The 18,544-nt window shown below is 43.9% G+C and overlaps 1 protein-coding gene across 11 annotated transcripts in view; it reads right to left on the minus strand.

Moving 5' to 3' along the window:
* DIAPH2 (diaphanous related formin 2) overlaps window positions 1-18,544 on the minus strand; it is an 867,723-nt gene that overhangs the window by 448,791 nt on the left and 400,388 nt on the right. Inside the window, exon 23 of one of the 11 annotated variants that reach the window (XM_030576667.1) lies at window positions 4,387-4,986. The exons of the other annotated variants lie outside the window; for them this stretch is intronic. Within the exon in view, the coding sequence (XP_030432527.1) occupies window positions 4,903-4,986 (84 nt within the window). The 3' untranslated portion in view covers window positions 4,387-4,902. Of the gene's footprint in view, window positions 1-4,386; window positions 4,987-18,544 lie in introns of those variants that run through there. 11 annotated transcript variants of the gene reach the window in all.

An 18,544-nucleotide genomic window follows, 5' to 3' on the forward strand; every position in this document is an offset into this window, starting at 1 on the left:
AAGTTGCTGACTCAACATGCCACCTTCTGGCTGGATTTATCATTGAAGCACCTTTTACCTCAGTTTCCCCCACATTCTTTTGGACTACGCTCAACATAGGAGTGATCTGGCCCTCTAGCCAGACCACTATACAGTGTTCAGCCCCTTCTGTGGCCTCAGAGTCTTTTACCAAAAATCCAACAAAAATATAAGCACAATCACATCTTCAGCCCAAACTGTCTCACAGCTGGCAATCATGCTGTCGGAAGCACACTTCTGGTGTTTTAGACTATCCTTCTGTGCCTCAATCCACACAACAATCCTGGGATGGGCTGCAATGTTATTGACATGAACTGCGACTGTATAGATTATTGTTGCAAGCAAAATCCTATAATTCCACAAAAACCTTGTACAAAGGAGGTCAAAAAATTGTCTATGAAAATGTTGTAATTTGCTGGTTATGATTATGCTGTCTGTATTTGTGTATGAGTTCAGTATTTGAAGTTACGAATATTGACTATGTACTTGTATCTCTATGTGTTTGATTCTAAGTAGCACCAGTGAAGCATCTGGACAGTTTATTGAGAAGGGACTCTTCAGATTAAGTGCCCAGTCAAAAAACACTTAACTAACAATGGACCTTCGGAGACTCCATTCCACATATGAGGGGCCTCCCTGGGGACGTTCAAGGTAGCAGGTGAGCAACACCTGCTCTATGTGTAAAAAAAATGAGTCATGCATAGACATGTGACTTGCCCATGTGACTCCAAACTCCATCTTGCCACTGTGATTTTCCACAGTAAGAACACATGGCAGGGGATATAAAAGGTCCTGGAAACTCCTCCTCGTCTTCAATCCTGCTTCTTACCTCTGGAGGAACTTTGCTACAAACTGAAGCTCTGAACAAAGGACTGAATGACCCATCCAAGCTGTGCCTGTACTCCAGAGACTTGATTTGAACCTGCAGTTTATTCCATCACTGCAAGAAGTGTGAAACAAGAACTTTGCCGTATGTAATTGATTACTTTGATCAATTTTAGCTCTCATCTATATTCCTTTCTTTCTATGAATAAACCTTTAGATTCTAAAGAACTGGTAACAGTGTGATTTGTGGGTAAGATCTGACTGGTGTATTGGTCTGGGGCTTGGTCCTTTGGGATCAGTAGAACATTTTTTTTTCTTTTGCTGGGGTACTGGTTTCCATAACCATTCATCCCCATAAGGAGTGGCACTGGTGGTGATAATGGAAAACTGGGGTGTCTGAGGGAATTGATTGTATGACTTCTGGTAAGCCAGTGGGGTGAGACCAAGGTCCTCTGTTTGGCTGGTTTGGTTTGCCTTAATAGTAAAGGAAACCCAGCCTTAAGCTGTAACTGCCCTGCTCTAAGCAATTTGTCCTGAATTGATACTCTCAGTTGTGTCCCACGAGAGGCAGCTTCATTACACAGGCCCACAACTCCTCACACATTTAGCTTGTCTTACAGTTCACCCCTGGTAAAGCATGTCTGGTCTTATCTCCTTCCTCTTTCTCAGGCTTCCTTCAGGCTGCTTCTTAGAGACAGAGGTAACTCCCCACGTCCTGTCCTCCATTTTTTGTTTTTCCTCTACCTCTTTCCTCTTACCCAACTCTTTAAGGCAACAAGCCCTGCTCTCCCGCATCTGGGCTTTATTTCTAATTAGGCCCGTCGCTCTCCTGATATAAGGAGGCAGGTTAACTGGCCTTTCAGGCACATATCCCTTTCTTGGCCTGTGTGAGTAAAACACATCACACAACTTAATAACTTACACATTAAACAATATTCTTTCTAAAGAATCTGTAAATCTACCTATAGAATTTCATAGAGGAATAGGGAAGAACCAAGATGCAGGTCATCATTTCCAGGGGAAGAGGAGGAAATGTGACAGAGAGAAGGAAATGAAGAGCAAACTTATGATATTCAAAATAAATTCACTTCCTTCTGTGACACATTCCCTACTCTTCCCCTCCAAATGCTTCCCTGCATCGTGATTTCTTCCCTATGCCCTAGATACACTGTCCACTTCTCTTCCTGCTCTCCTAGACATAAAGTACTACTCTTCTTGTGATGACGTCCACCTCTTAGAAGAGGGTTCTATTTTTTTTTTCTTCCTACTATGTAGCAGTGGCCAGAGTAGAGGCCGTTAAGGCTTGGTCTTCCTAATTTTCAGCTACTTTTACAGAAATCTAAATTCTTTCAAAATTTGCAAGGAAGAGTCTATGCAACAGCTGTAGGCAAAAGAGGGGAGTTAACACCATATGAACAACTAGTGCTCTATAGACAACTGATTGAGGGCAAGTTACATAGAATTTTTCTGCAGAGGTAGGGAAGGGTTAAAAAACACACCAAAAGCTATTTCTGAGTTTAGGACAGCTTTTGTTGAAGCATTGCAGTTTACCTTTAAACTAACTCCTAAATAATGTAGGCCTCAATTCTGCAACTACTCGTATGTATAAATTGATTTACATTACTAATCTCACTGACTCTATGGAACCACTTGCATTACTAAAGATACGCACATACCTAAGGGTTTGCAGGACTGGGGCCCTAGCCTTCTCAGTCAACTCTCCAGCACTTTAAATTTGTACAAAACTAGTCATGATTGTGGCATTGTTTGGGATTAGATGACAAATATAATAAAAGCTGAGACCAAAATTAGGGTTGCCCTCCAGGATTGTCCTGGAGTCTGCATCCGACAAAGTGGGTATTCACCCACAAAAGCTCATGCTTCAATACGTCTGTTAGTCTATAAGGTGCCACAGGACTCTTTGCTGCATTTACAGATCAAGACTAACACGGCTACCCCTCTGATATTGAACTTATGTCATTAGCATTAAACATTTTTGAACGAACTGTCAGAACACAAACACAACATGTTCATAACCATTTCATTTTTTAAATGATTTTCTCAATAAAGGCCTCAATCCTGCTGTCTTTGCTCATCAACAACTCCCATTGTCTATAGAATTTGGAATGGAGAACAAACTTAAGATTTGCTATTGCAAGTATCCAAATTATTTTGCAATACCATTTTTTTCAAGTCTATTTAAGTAAACAAGAAGTTATACATTTTTTTTAAGGTAATGGCCAGCAGCCCTGAAAATTAAGTACACGTATGTAGACCTATTGATTAGACATAACTGAAGTACTTTGCTAATACTAAATACTACAGCTTTGTATCAAAACAGGTGATATGTACTTCTGTGTTCCTGGCTCACTGGGGCGGGGGGTGTCTACAAAATCTAAAATCAGCAGGGGTTGATAAATGCAGATTTCATAGCACTGGTTATGCAAAAACACAGCCTTTTGAAGCTTCAGCGAGAGAAAAAGGCCATTGATTTGTGATAACGTGTTACAAGAGACTAGACCAAAAAAAAAGAAAGAAAGCCTGGATTATGCCAAATGGGTCTTATCCTTGATCTGACAAGAATTAGTATCCAAGGTAGCAAACCCAGTTGAGAGGTCTGAAAGACTGACACCTACCAGAGCCTGGTGTTGGAGGTAGGGGTGACCAATGGTAAGCTTTTAGTATGTGTTAGGTTAATTTATCACTTTTTAAAATGTTTTCTCTGTAATGCTTTTGCCCTAAGAATAAATGTGCTTGCTTCGGAAAACCTGTGTGATTACTGGTAAAATCATTGTCATTATCTTCAGAAAGCAAGTAAGCACAGGTGCTGGTTGTTTAGCAGACTGGCTTGCTGTGGATATCACTATGTATGGTGAGGGGAGGGAGAACTGTATGCCTTTAAACTCCAGTTAGAAAGGAGTAGGTCAAGGGTCCTTACAAAGAGATAAGCGATAGCTGAAGATCGGAGACCTGACTAGGCACTCCAGGGAAAGTTCACTGTCTGGTCTTCAACTATGTTCCTTTAAATCCTAGCATAGCCTTCCCCCACATACTCCCTCAAGAGTGTGGCAGCGAACAATAGGTGAAAGGCATATGCACTGAAGTTCGGATACTTAATTTGTTGACTAGTAGTTTGGGGGTATGGTTTAATTATATTGCTAGAGGATGAGTCCCATTTCTAATACCTCATTCCCACTGATGAATAATCACTTGATAATGGAGATGACAGCTAAACCTTCCACTTTTTAGATATATGACTTTAACAGTTGCCTACAAGTGGTAAAATTGATTGTCAGTTCAAGTGTCAGATAGTTTTATTGGATAATTACCAAAGGTTTTATGGGCTACTTACCAAGAGACATGTGAAGTCTGAATTATCAATAACCACCAGACCAGGATAGCTAAACATCTTCCTTAGGCTTTATATGATCTGCAGATTATCCTCTTTTTTCGATTTTAAAAACAATGTAAGGCAGAAATTATGCTTTCTACAACAGATATTTGTAACTTAACTTTTTTCTCTCAAGCATTCCTCTTCAAATGTGATAATTTACAATATTTATTAACATGAACAGTTCTAAATTATTAGCCGTTTTCCATTTTCAAATCTCTAAATAAAACACACCAAAGAGACCACTTGGAAGTGTCTTTTCTAATCAAACAAAGAAGTCTTTCCCTGCCTTTTTGAGAAAATTAATACATTTGGTACTCACTAAGCATTGTGTACATTTCTGTATACAACAAATTAGTCCTAGGATTTACAATCAGTAAACTATCTCCTTTTCACCAGTTTTATTTACCTATTCAGATTTCAGAAAATCTGACTGTAAATATAACTACTAACTTTATTCTTCCAAATTATTTAAAATAACTCACCTGTAATTCCTAAACCTCATTTAAGTGTCCTTCCAAAATAGTTTGCATTGACTAATTGTGATAGTTGGAAAACTGATTATGGGTTAAGACTTTTTTTACCAAAAGAATTAACAATACAGACCTTTAGTTCCTGCATTCCACTTTCTTGCCATCTGTTGATAAGAGTAAGTCTTAAAGTAATCTTCAATGGAGGACTGTTGATTTATACTTATTGTGCTTTGTGAAGTTCTGTGGAAGTTTCTCAGATGATAGGTAAGGGTGATCTCTCTAGAAGAATCATAAATCAGTCATACAGAATAAAAGCTCAGAAGTAAACCATCTCTGCTGGCTGCTTTGGCCTCTCCATCAGAATCCTCCATCTCATCTCTCTCCATGTAGCCTACAAGAGCAGTCTACACAAGGCATCTCTCAGAAGACCTTCGGCATGTCTGCTTTATCCTGTCTTTGCAACTGCTGGGCCTTTGTTCTGTCACCCAGAACTCCACCTCTGCTTTACACATTCACACAGCTTTTACACTGCCTATATCTACTCATGCACTGCAGATGGGGGATGACAGAAGAAATGTACTCCTAAAATATTACACCTCTTTGGTGTACTCTGGTACTTCCAGCAGCAGAATTATTTGTCTCATTTCTGGAATTTGGTTATATATAGATACACACACACAAACACACAAAAAAATTTCCCCTTAATCTTTGCAGATCTCTATCTATATATGGTTTGAAACAGTAAGTACCCCTTACATTAAATGGAAAAAATGTTCTTGCAAGGATAGTGTGGGAAGTCCCAAAGGTTCAGTCATCTGGAAGAGTGCTAGACAAGACATTATGAAGAAAGGTACTTTCAGAAACAATTCTGCACCGTAAAGGACTCTAGATGACCACATGGATTGTTTTTCTCTCTAATTCCTAAGATTCCACAGTGCAGAGAAGAGGGTTATTCACTTTTGAAACAGTTGTTCTTCGAGATGTGTTCCTCATATCCATTCCAATTAGATGTGTGCATGCCGCGTGCATGATAGTTAGAAGATTTTTACGCTAGTAACACTTGGGAGGTCGACTGAGGCGCCCCCTGGAGTGGTGCCTTCATGGCGCCAGATATATGCCCCAGCTGACCCAGCGCCCCCTCAGTTCCTTCTTGCCGGCTACTCCGACAAAGAGGAAGGAAGGCGGGTTTGGAATGGATATGAGCAACACATCTCGAAGAACAACAATTACAAAGGTGAGTAACCGTCTTTTCTTCTTCTTCGAGTGCTTGCTCATATCAATTCCAATTAGGTGACTCCCAAGCCTACTAGGTGGTGGGGTCGGAGTGAGATGTTGCGGAGTGAAGAACTGTCAACCCAAATGCAGCATCACCCCTGGACTGCTGCACTATCGCATGGTGGGTGGCAAAGGTATGTACTGATGATCAAGTCACTGCGCTACGTATCTCCTGTATGGACATGTATGCCAGGAAAGCAGAGGATGAAGCCTGAGCCTGTGTGGAGTAGGCAGTAAGGTGCGTAGTTGGGACACCAGCGAAGTCATAGCACGCACAAATGCATGATGTGATCCAGGATGAGATGCGCAGGGAGGAGACCAGAAGACCCTTCATCCAATCTGCCACAGCAACAAATAGCTGTGACGTTTTCCTGAAAGGTTTTGTTAGCTCGATGTAGAAGGCCAGGGCCCTCTGAACGTCCAGAGAGTGTAGCTGTTGCTCCTGTCGAGACGCGCGCGGCCTCGGGTTGAAGACTGGGAGGAAGATGTCCTGGTTGACATAGAAGGCAGACACCACCTTAGGGAGGAAGGCCGGGTGGGGTCGCAACTGTATCTTGTCCCTGTGGAACACCGTTTACGGTGGTTCCGATGTGAGCGCCCTAAGCTCAGACACCCACCTCACCAATGTGATAGCCACAAGAAAAGCTGTCTTCCAGGAAAGGTACAGGAGCGAGCATGTGGCCATTGGCTTAAATGGGGCACCCATGAGTCTGGATAGGACCAGGTTAAGATCCCATGTAAGGACAGGCTGTTGAATTTGTGGGAACAGTCATTCCAACCCCTTGAGAAATCTACTAACCATGGGATTGGGGAAGACCAAATGCCTGTTTTAACCCAGGTGGAAAGCTGAAATAGCTATCAGGTGCGCTCTGATGGATTATATTACCAAGCCCTGCTGTTTTAAGGACAGGAGGTAGTCCAAGATGACAGGTAGTCCAAGATGCAGGGAGGGTCGTATGATTCTTGGCACACAAGCAGGAAAAACGCTTCCACTTGGCTAAGTATGTGGACCTGGTAGAGGGCTTCCAGCTACCCAAAAGGATCTGCTGAAACAAGTGAGAGCAGCACAGCTCAGATTGATTTAGCAATGCAGCATTCATGCTGTGAGGTGGAGAGATTGCAGGTCAGGATGACAGAGTTGTTCGTAGTCCTGAGTGATCAGGTCTGGCCACAGCGGGAATGGAATCAGAGTGTCCACCGACAGCTCCAGGAGAGTGTATACCAGGGCTGAGTGGGCCACCAGAATCATGAGGGCTCTGTCCCTGTGCAGCTTGATCAGGACCCTGTGGACTAACAGGAATGGGGGAAAGGCATAGTACAGGTTATCCTTCCACTGTATTAGGAAGGCATCCAACAGGGAACCTGGAGAGCGTCCTTTGAGAGAGCAGAACACCTGGCACTTCCAATTCTCGTGAGAGGTGAATAGGTCTATCAGGGGAAAGCCCCACTTCAGGAAGACACAGTAGATGACGTCCGGGCGAACCGTGCACTCGCGAGCCTGGAATGATCCGCTGAGGTGGTCCGCTAAGGTGTTCTGGACTCCTGGGAGAAACGAAGCCACCAGATGGATCGAGTGGGCTATGCAAAATTCCCACAAACGAATTGAGTGGGTCCCCCTTGCTTGTTGATGTAAAACATGGCCATAATATAGTCTGTGAGGACTGCAAAATAGCGGCCTTGACTGCGCCCTTCGAACAACTGACATGCCAGGCACACTGCTCTTAGTTCCCATATGTTGATATGCAGGGATAACTCTCCTGCCGACCATAGCCTCTGTGTATGGAGGTTCCCGAGGTGGGTTCCCCATCCCAGGGATGACGCATCCATGACTAGTGACAAGGAAGGCTGCGGGGCATGAAATGGCACCCCTTTGCACACTGATTTGAGGTCCAGCCACCAGCCTAGAGAGGCTAATAGCCCTGGCGGAATGGTAACCACTGTGCTCAAGCTGTCCCAACCTGGGCGGTATACTGTTGATAGCCAGGCTTGGAGTGGATGCAGTCGCAGTCTGGTGTGCTTGGTCACATATGTGCAAGAGGCCATGTGTCCCAGGAGGCATAGGCATGTTTTCACAGTCGAGGTCAGGAATCTTTGCACGCTGTGGATGATGTTCACCAGGGACTGGAAGTGTGCTCCCGGCAGAAGTGTCTGGGCTAGGCCTGAGTCTAAGACTGCTCCTATGAATTCTATCGTCTGGGTTGGTACAATAGTGAATTTTGCGACATTGAGCAGGAGGCCCAGTTGATTGAACATGTTCATGGTGACCTGAACGTGAGACTGCATCTGATCCCTGGAGCGACCCCAAATAAGCCAGTCATAGAGATATGGGAACACCTGAACCTTGTCAACAAAGGGAGGCAGCCACCACAGTCATGCACTTGGTAAACACCCTGGGGGCTGTGGACAGGCCGAAAGGAAGGATAGTGAATTGAAAGTGCTGTTGATTGACCACAAAGCGAAGGAAGCATCTATGCACTCAGTAGATCGCAATGTGGAAGTATGTATCCTTCATGTCGAGGGCGGTGTACCAGTCTCCAGGATCTAGGGAAGGAATAATGGTCCGTAGTGAGACCATGTGGTACGTCAACTTTATCATAAATTTGTTGAGTCTGCGTAGGTCCAGGATGGGCCAAAACCCACCCTTGGCCTTGGGGATTAGGAAGTAGCAGGAGTAAAAAGCCCTGCCCCTTAACTCTCCTGGAACCTCCTCTATCGCTCCCACATATAGGAGTGATTGGACCTCCTGTAGAAGGAGGTGCTCGTGAGAAGGGTCTCTGAAGAGGGACAAGGAAGGAAGGTGAGGAAAAAGCAAATTGGATAGAGTATCCCCTTTCCACCATGTGCAGGACCCAACTGCCTGATGTTATGCAAGACCATGCACAGAGAAAGTGGGAGAGATGATTCTGGAAAGGCGGGTAAGGACCCTGAATGGAGACTGGTGCTCCGTCCTCGAGTGCACCTTCAAAAGTTCTGCTTAGGTCCTGCTGATGGCTTGGGAGGGCCTTGGCCTTGACCGGCTTGGTGCCCAGTCTGTTTTCTTTTACCACCTTGGCTGTGTCTTCTAAATAACTTCTGTCTTGGCTGAGGGGGAGGAAAGGATCTCTGAGGCTGCGGCCTTCTCTGCGTTACTGGCGTATACATGCCCAGTGAACACATGATGGCCTGGTTGTCCATCAGACTCTGCAGCCTTGAGTTTGTCTTTTTAGAGAACAGGCCCTGGCCATCAAAGGGTAGGTCCTGGAGGGTCTGTTGCAACTCTGGTGGTAAGCCAGAGACTTGCAGCCATGAGATGCGGTGCACGGTTATGCCTGAGGCCAGGGCCCTAGACACCGAGACCGCTGCATGCAGAGGCTTGTAGGGAGGTTCTGGCCATCTTCTTGCCCTCCTCTACTGGAGCCCCAAATTTCTCTCTTTGTGGAACCAACTCTTTGAATTTTGCCTTATAGAGCCACAAATTATAGTCATGTCGGCTCAGGAATGCCTGCTGGTTGGCCACCCTGAGCTGCAAGCCTCTGGCAGAGTACACTTTGCGCCCAAACAAGTCTAGGTGTCTAGAGTCCTTAGATTTAGACGCAGGGGCCTGCTGATCATGCCGTTCCTTCTCGTTGACCAAAGTCACAACAAGGGAGCACAGTGGGGTGGGGGGAGCTGTAGAGATACCCATATTCCTTTGAAGATACAAAGTACTTCCTTTCCACCCCGTTGGCCATAGGTGGAATAGAGGCTGGCAATTGCTATATTGTCTTGGCATTGGCCTGTATAGTCCGTATGACAGGGAGGGACTCTCTGGACGGTCATCTACCTACACCTCCACCACCTCCTCTATCTGGAGGTTCATATTGTGCACCACCCTGCGGAGCAGCTCCTGGTGGGCACGGAGGTCCATAGGAGAAGGGCCAGAAACCGTAGTTCCCATGACTCCCTCATCAGGAGAGAACGAGGAAGATATCCCCGGGACTAAAAGATCCTGCGTGAGGTCCTCTTGTGGAGGATCTTGTTGGTCAAGGTACACCACACTAGGAGCGTGGGCCTGTATTGGCACTGGAGCAGTTGCCTCAGAACCCTCCCCCTCACAGGGTGGGGGGACTCCGTGGCCTCCGGTACTCAGGGCTCCGAAGGGGTGGAATGGGAAGCCCCCGAAAGAGCCCCCTGGGCCTGATGGTAGGCCTGGGGGTCCAAAAGGACCACTGTGGCGGTTCCTGTCCTGGGTCCTGGCCTTCTTCCAGCCACTGGCCTGCAGCACCCTCACTCTGATCCTGGGCATGGTAACCACCTTGTGAGTGTGACGACCCCAAGGCAGAGTGAAACAGACAAGGCAGTGCCGTATGTGACGGTGCTGAGTCCCCCGGTGCTGTACAGTGCCGTGGTGCCAAGGACCGGTGGCGTGATGCAAAGCAGTACCTAGACGGCGATCGGTGCCTGCGGTCGAATTGGTACTGGGAACCTGATCTGGATCTCAATGGTGACCTCCGACAAGATCGGTGCCAGGACCAGCTCTGGGATGAGTGCAACTCTGACTGGCACCGGGAGAGGTGCTGGGAGTTCTAGTGGTACCAGCCGTACCGTGATTCGGATCTCCGCAAGCCAGAGCGGTGTCGCAAGCATGACCGGCACCGAGAACGAGATTGGTGCCGGGACTGCGAGCGATGCAGTGATGGGTGCCGGGACCACAAACGGGACTGGAACCGGTGATGTCCTGCTTCATTCAGCAACAGTGGTCATATCAGGGACAATTTTCCCTTCGACAACACTGTCCGCACCGGAGGTGCCGCCAGCTGCTGAGGAGTTGGCTCTGTGAGCGCGATCAGGTCCCGCGCTGTTGAGAAGTTCTCTGCCGTGGAGGGCAGATTCAGCTCAACCGCAGTGTGCACTGGAGAACTTACATGCACCGGACTTGATGGCCATTGTGGCACCAGAGTCGTTAGTTGTCCTGTGCCCTCCAGCAAAGAAGTGGCTCCAAATGCAGTGAGAGAAGCATCGTTGGCTGTCGAGCCAGCAAACAAGGAGCAGTCAGCACCTACTTGGGTTGCTTCTTCTGGCCCAGAGACAAGGACCAGCGCCGTGGTTTAGGTGGCAGGGAGATCTGGCGCCGCAAGACTTTAGCAGAGTCCGAACACGGTGCAGGGCCAGTCAGTGCCGCAGGAGCACTCCGCACCAAAGATGACTGTGCCGAGTCCCAGTGAGCGGAGTAAGGAACCAGGCTAAGTGCCGCCTTCAAAAGGAGCTTCTTCAGTCTAATGTCCCGCTCCTTCTTAGAAGTATTTTACAAATGCGGCACTTGTCCACTTGGTGGGATTCCCCCACACACTTTGAGCAAGAGTCATGGGGGTCGCCTGTTGGCATCAGCTTCAGACAGGCCGACCATGGTTTGAAGCCCGGAGACCCAGGCATGGGCCTGGGTACCGAGAGAGGGGAGAAGACCCTCTTCCACTCCTCTAAGTAAACTAATTCTAATTATCCTAAGTAACTATTAACAACTATCAACAACAACTAATCACAAACTATTAACAGGTACTAAGTGAATGTTAGGGAGAGTGGAGATCAGCAAAGCTGTGCTCTACAGTTCCAACGACCGTCACGGGCAGTAAGCGGGAACTGAGGGGGCACTGAGTCGACTGGGGCATACATCCGGCGCCATGAAGGTGCCACTCCAGGGAGTGCCTCAGCCGACCCACCAAGTGTTGCTAGGGTAAAAATCTTCCGACGATCGTGCATGCAGCGTGCACACACCTAATTGGAATCGATTTGAGCAAGCACTTGAAGAATTATAAAATATGTCTGTCCAGTGGCCTTAAGATGATATTTTGTCCTGTGTTTTTAAAATAAAAGAGATATTGTTCTTTTCACACTATATTTCTTAATTTGCACTATGAATAAACAAACAATAAGTCAAGTTTCAGAATTGTTTTAAATACTGCATAATTTCTCTGGCAGAACTAACTTGTCACTCATGTGCTTTTCAGTTTGCATTCAACAAAAATACATAATGCAGACAGGAAAAAAATACATTTTACATCTTTAGGTAACATATTAAGTACAAAAGAGTTAATTAAGTACGTCTTTATACAGAGAAATGTGTAAACTGCACTGAAAAACTCAAAGTAGTAACAGAATGAGATTTCCCATTTAAAATGTTTAAGTATTCAAAGAAAACATTTTTGCTTTCTTGTAAAGAGAGAGATAAGCAAATGCTAAACTTTCCTGCAGTTTTCTAGGGGGAAAAAAACAAACTAAGAGAAATCTAATTATAGTGTGAACAAAACCAATATGAGAGACTCAGGAACTTGAGACACCTCCACTTCAACAGAAAGAGGTCTTAATAACATGCGGGGAAGTTTTCTTCATGGTTTTCCAACATCATGGACTCTAACACTCCAGCACCTGTCCCCAGTTCTGCCAGAAATATGTGATATCAGGCATATCAAAAAGTGTAGCACTAATTAGAGGTATTGGAAAATGCAACAGTCTGGAAAGATATCCAGGAAGCTGTTACACACTTTAAATTTTGCACGGTGGGAAGCTGGAAGTTCACAAGGTAGATAAAAAAAGAATGAGGGAAAGAGAAAATCAGAGAGGAAAGGAAAGACAGAAGGGAACAGGGATGTGGAAGAGGGGAGAGAGAGGATAAAAAGACAGAAAAGCATACAGACTAAACGTGGAAAAAAATTGAGGCAGAGACATGAAATGATGAGAGCGGGGACATGGTATGGGAACGGGCAGGTAGCGGAGAGTATCAGCAGTTGTTTCTTTCACTTTGTCCCTAGAAGTGGAGCTCTCAAATGTAGTTGATGCAAAAGGTCAATAAATTCCCATTTTCTGAGGACTGGTTCAGAAAGAAGAGAAATAGTTCCTTTGGAGGTGTGGGGATGTCTTTTTAATCTGACAAAATAGCCTTTTAAAATATTAAAATTCAAGACCCCTCTACAATGTACATGCACTATGTTTTTATTGCTTAAAATTAGCATTTTTTCAGGGTGGGGTTTTCAATCCACCTATGAAGTACAAACACAGGTCCCACTGATTTACAAGATTTATCTTCCTAAACCATTTAGGCAACTTTAAAATCCTACCCTAAATGTTTACTAGTATGTTTTATAGATATTTATATGAACAGTACAGTTTTGGCCCAAACTTAAGAGGTGTTCTGGAGCTGGACACAAACACCGTGGCTTTCAATCATCTATAATATACAAAAATGTAAGAACTGACATCTGCCATATAGAGTGAACACAGTTAGCAGCTGAGGTTAAGGAAGCATGGACTAAGGGTATGTCTACACTACGGGATTATTCCGATTTCACATAAACCATTTTTTTTAAACAGATTGTATAAAGTCGAGTGCACACGGCCACACTAAGCACATTAATTCGGCGGTGTGCGTCCATGTACCGAGGCTAGCGTCTATTTCTGAGCGTTGCACTGTGGGTAGCTATCCCTTAGCTATCCCATAGATCCCGCAGTCGCCCTCGCCCACTGGAATTCTGGGTTGAGATCCCAATGCACGATGGGGCAAAAACAGTGTCGCAGGTGATTCTGGGTAAATATTGTCACTCAATCCTTCCTCTGTGAAATCAACGGCAGACAATCATTTTGTGCCCTTTTTCTCTGGATTGCCCTGGCAGCCCATGCCATAGCATGGCAACGATGGAGTCTGTTTTGCCTTTTGTCACTGTCACCGTATGTGTACTGGATGCTGCTGACAGACGCAGTACTGCAGTGCTACACAGCAGCATTCATTTGCCTTTGCAAGGTAGCAGAGACGGTTACCATCCCTATTGCATCCTCTGCCATTGTAAATTGGCGATGAGATGATGGTTATCAGTCATTTTGCACCATTTGCATTTGGAAATTGGCGATGACGGTTAACAATCCTTTTGTACCATCTGCTGCTGTCATGGGTGCTCCTGGCTGGCCTCGCTGAGGTAGGCCTGGGGCGCATGGACAAAAATGGGAATGATTCACCGGGTCATTCCCTTCTTTTTTTTTGTCTAAAAATAGAGTCAGTCCTGCCTAGAATATGGGGCAAGTGTACTAGAGAACCAGAGAGCATAGCTGCTTCGGGTCAGAGCCCCAGAGATCCCGCAGAAATGATGAGCTGCATGCCATTCTAGGCGGTGCCCATGCAACAACCCCACCCGTTGCTTCTCTCCTCCTCCAACCCTCCTGGGCTACCGTGGCAGTATCCCCCCATTTGTGTGATGAAGTAATAAAGAATGCAGGAATAAGGAACACTGAGTTTTAAGTGACATAAAATGAGGGGGAGGCAGCCTCTAGCTGCTATGATAGTCCAGGCAGGACATTAAAGGGTGGGAGGCAGAAGAGCGCAGCCTCCAGCTGCTGTTATAATCCAGGGAGAACAGAATCTTCTTTAGACATGAAGGGGGGTGGTGGCTGATGGAGTTCAGCCTCCAGCTGCTATGATGAGGACGGTTACCAAGCCTTCTGTGCCATCTGCCAGGAATGACCGGGAGGCATTCCCATTTTTGCCCAGGCGCTCCAGGCCGACCTCACCCTGGCCAGCCAAGAGCACTCACGGGCTGATGATTAAGACAGATACCAGTCATTTTGCATCCTTTGCACCGGGAATGGGATGCTGGTGTCTACAAGCAGCATGCAGTAGACATAGGGTGACATTGAAAAAAGGGGAGAAACGATTTTTTTTCCCTTTTCTTTCGGGGGAAGGGGAGAAGGGTGTAAATTGACGACATACACCCTGAAACATCTGGGAAAATGTTTTTGACCATTCAGACATTGGGAGCTCAGCCAAGAATGCAAATGCTTTTCGGAGGCTGCGGGGACTGTGGGATAGCTGGAGTCCTCAATACCCCCTTCTTCCCTCCATGAGCATCCATTTGATTCTTTGGCTTTCCGTTACGCTTGTCAGGCAGCACTGTGCTGAGTCCCTGCTGTGGACTCTGTCTATCATAGCCTGGAGATTTTTTCAAATGCTTTGTCATTTTGTCTTCTGTAACGGAGCTCAGATAGAACAGATTTGTCTCCTCATACAGCGATCAGATCCAGTATCTCCCGTATGGTCCATGCTGGAGCTCTTTTTGGATTTGGGACTGCATCGCGACCCGTGCTGATCAGACCTCCACGCTGGGCAAACAGGAAATGAAATTCAGAAGTTCGCAGGGCTTTTTCTGTCTACCTGGCCAGTGCATCCGAGTTCAGATTGCTTTCCAGAGCGGTCACAATGGTGCACTGTGGGATACCACCCGGAGGCCAATACCGTCGAATTGCGGCCACACTAACCCTAATCTGACATGGCAATACCAATTTCAGCACTACTCCCCTCATCGGGGAGGAGTACAGAAATCAGTTTAAAGAGCCCTTTATACTGATATAAAGGGCTTCGTTGTGTGGACGGGTGCAGGGTTAATTCAGTTAAACGCTGCTAAATTTGGTTTAAATGCATAGTGTAGACCAGGCCTAAGAAAGCTCTGTTATAGATAGAATGATTCCTCCTGTGCCTAACTCCACTGATTCAGAGCAGAAGAATAGAATCTGAACTTTGTGCAAGCTTAAAAATAAGTCGCCCCCTCCCCCCTTCAATGAAATAGATTTCTACAATGGCAACTTTGCACAACCCTAAGCGTCTTCTTGTCCAAGTGAAAAGTTAATATTTATTGCAACATGGTAAAGAGTAGTCCTTGATTTATTGGTGCAAAATTGTCAAACCCACCAACATCTTCAGAAGATTCACCTTTAGTTATTCTACTGCATTATCTTATTTTCTCTAATTGTTGCTTCTTTCTCTATCAAATATGTATATTCACAGAACAGTTAATACTTAAGCAATCATGAACACTGCAGTGCATAGATCAAAACAGCTACTATTGTTTGCCAGTTTTGGTACAGCACATGCATTCTAATGTTGGTCTTCTTTATTTAAACAAAAATAAGTTTTGTGCTCTCTGCCAAGAGTTGCTTACAAATCATTGCTTTCTTCAATAACGCCACACACTGCAATATAACATCCAGAAAGATAATGCATTTTTAAGGATTTGCAATTACCATGAAGACATTAGCTTTGTAGCTATGTCCAGACAGGTTTAATACATGCTTTCCTGGGTTTACTTCTAAATCTGTCACCAAAAATGCTTTTCCGGGTTCTCCATGACTGGGACTGACTAATTCAACAAAATGTAATTTATAGTAGGAAGATGTCTTCCTTTTGGAGGCCTGTTCTTGCAGTTTTTCTAAATCTTTGTATTACTGTTGAACAAAAGTTTAACAAATGATGAGCACTACACTTGAATATTAATGTATGTTAGGAATGTATATTTAAGAATGCATGATTATATTTTATTGGAATGTTTGTCCTCTAAATAATGATACCTAATCATTATCCAGCATTAAGCTAAATGTTCTTTTATATACCTGTGTGTTGTGTCCTACTGAGTCTCATGCATTTGTCCATACAGTCACAGAAATTTTGGCCCATCACATATATGTACTTCAAAGAAACACAAACTGCATTGTTTTATATTTACAGTTGTGTGCCAGCAAATCTAAAGTTTGTGTGTTTATTTATTTATTTAAATCTTTATTCAATATAGAGAAAAAAATCCCACTTCATTAAGTTATCCAACTTCCTCAGCTGATTAACAGGGAAACCAGTTAACTTTCCCTAAATCATACTCATTTAAGAAATACACCATAGATTCTTATCCAGAATTTAACCTAGTCCTATTTAATATTCTAACCTCTGAATGTATGGTTTCTTCATACCAAATGTTTAAATTTAAAGTTCTGTACTATTACTTTGAATATTTACACCATATTTTTCTCAATTTACACACACACAACATTGATGATTTTTTTCCAATAAAATCAAGTGGTAAGACTAACGGAATATATGCAAAACATTTACGGAAGAACATTCTGAGCACCTATCCTTCGGAAACCTGCAGATGGGATATAAGTTCAATTATGTAACTTCTTCATGAAACTAAACAAGTCACAGAGTTTTATACCTGCATAGTTTCAGTGACAATAAACCTGATTTTTACTTGTCAACTTAAAGAAACCAAGCTCTTAATATTTGTTTAGCATTCTGTATAAACCCTCCATCTAATTCAGTTGAACACATACCACAATTTACTACATATAACACATGCCACAATTTAAAAAAAAAAAAAAAAAGACTCAAACTCTTAATCCCTATAAAATTGCTGCTGTTTCCAAAGTCACATGTTCTTTTTTTAAGGCTATTAACTTCAGACACTCTTAGCATGTGTGAAGGCTTATCTAGTAAGTGATGGTTTGAATTACTGTCCAACCATTAAGACATTCATACCTTTTAAACGGTCTACATTTTCAGCTTAATATGTTTGCCTGGTTCCTCCTGCTTTCCTACACCTCCCACTTGCTTTTGTATGCGTGTCCATTGCTTTCTGTCAGATCTGAAGACTGGCCCACTGGTAACATCTCTACGCTGGGGGAAAATATAGTATAAAAACTAGGTGGAAGGGTCACACTGTTAGATTCTTTCTACATTCCATTCACAAAAAGCCGAAGTCTCGGCAGAAGAGAGCTCTTAAGAATAATAATTTAATAAAAAATGTTTTCTCAGTTACTAATTATATACACTACATGTTCTTTATCTTGTCAGCTTTCCCATACTTTGAGAATCACAAAATCAGGCATAGATTAGACCATGAAAATGAATACACAAGACCACAGACTACTAAACCAGCTGGGTTAATTTGATCTCAAATTCTCTATGGAAACAGCCTTTGTGGTGAACCAAGTAAAGCTTACAGCTAGACCTATAAATCACATTTTTCTTCTTTGTCTGTTCCAATGTTAAAATTATTTATTGCCATCTATGATATATGGGGACTCATCAAAATTTGTTCTTTTCTTGAAAACCAGAGACTCATCAATCCCTGTCAGTGGTTTTACCAAAAAAGGAAGGTTTCTTTAGATCTTTTTTTCTTGTTTAGGCCAACGTATGTCTACATCGACTGTAATATTTATATAATGCAGAAACAGCTCATGTAACTTTTTATTTTGGTATAATCAATAAACTGAAAAAAAAAAGAAATAAAATGCACCTAAAGCACAGAAGCTATATGGCTGCCTTTCCAACAACGGGAACTAAAACAGAAGTCCAGTTAAACCAACAGTCAAAATGTATCCCTTAATATGAAAATAGGATTATATGCAATTGTTCTAAAAATAAACTCTCCCCAGTGTAGTCCTCATAGTGACTAATAAAACAATTAATCAGTATGATGCAAACAAACTTTGTGACACCAGCACCCTATTCAAAACTCTAATTCACTGCCCATCTCCCAGAAGGTGGATGCTTCCCCGTAGCTGCAAAAAGGGGTTTTGTCCTCTCCCACCCTTCCCCTTCTCCATTCATTACATCGATAGCTCTTTATATGAAATAGCTTATTCATGTCAATTTTTTATACACATATACACACACACACAAGCCTTGCTAGCAAACAGGCCTCAATCTCAGTATTTTATAGCTTTTTCCCACCAATCCAGAGTGCACATTTTATTATTTTAAAGATAAATTCTTCAAAGGGAATAAATCAAACTT

The sequence above is a fragment of the Gopherus evgoodei genome, chromosome 9 (genome assembly GCF_007399415.2).
Source record: "Gopherus evgoodei ecotype Sinaloan lineage chromosome 9, rGopEvg1_v1.p, whole genome shotgun sequence".
NCBI classification, from domain to species: domain Eukaryota; kingdom Metazoa; phylum Chordata; order Testudines; family Testudinidae; genus Gopherus; species Gopherus evgoodei.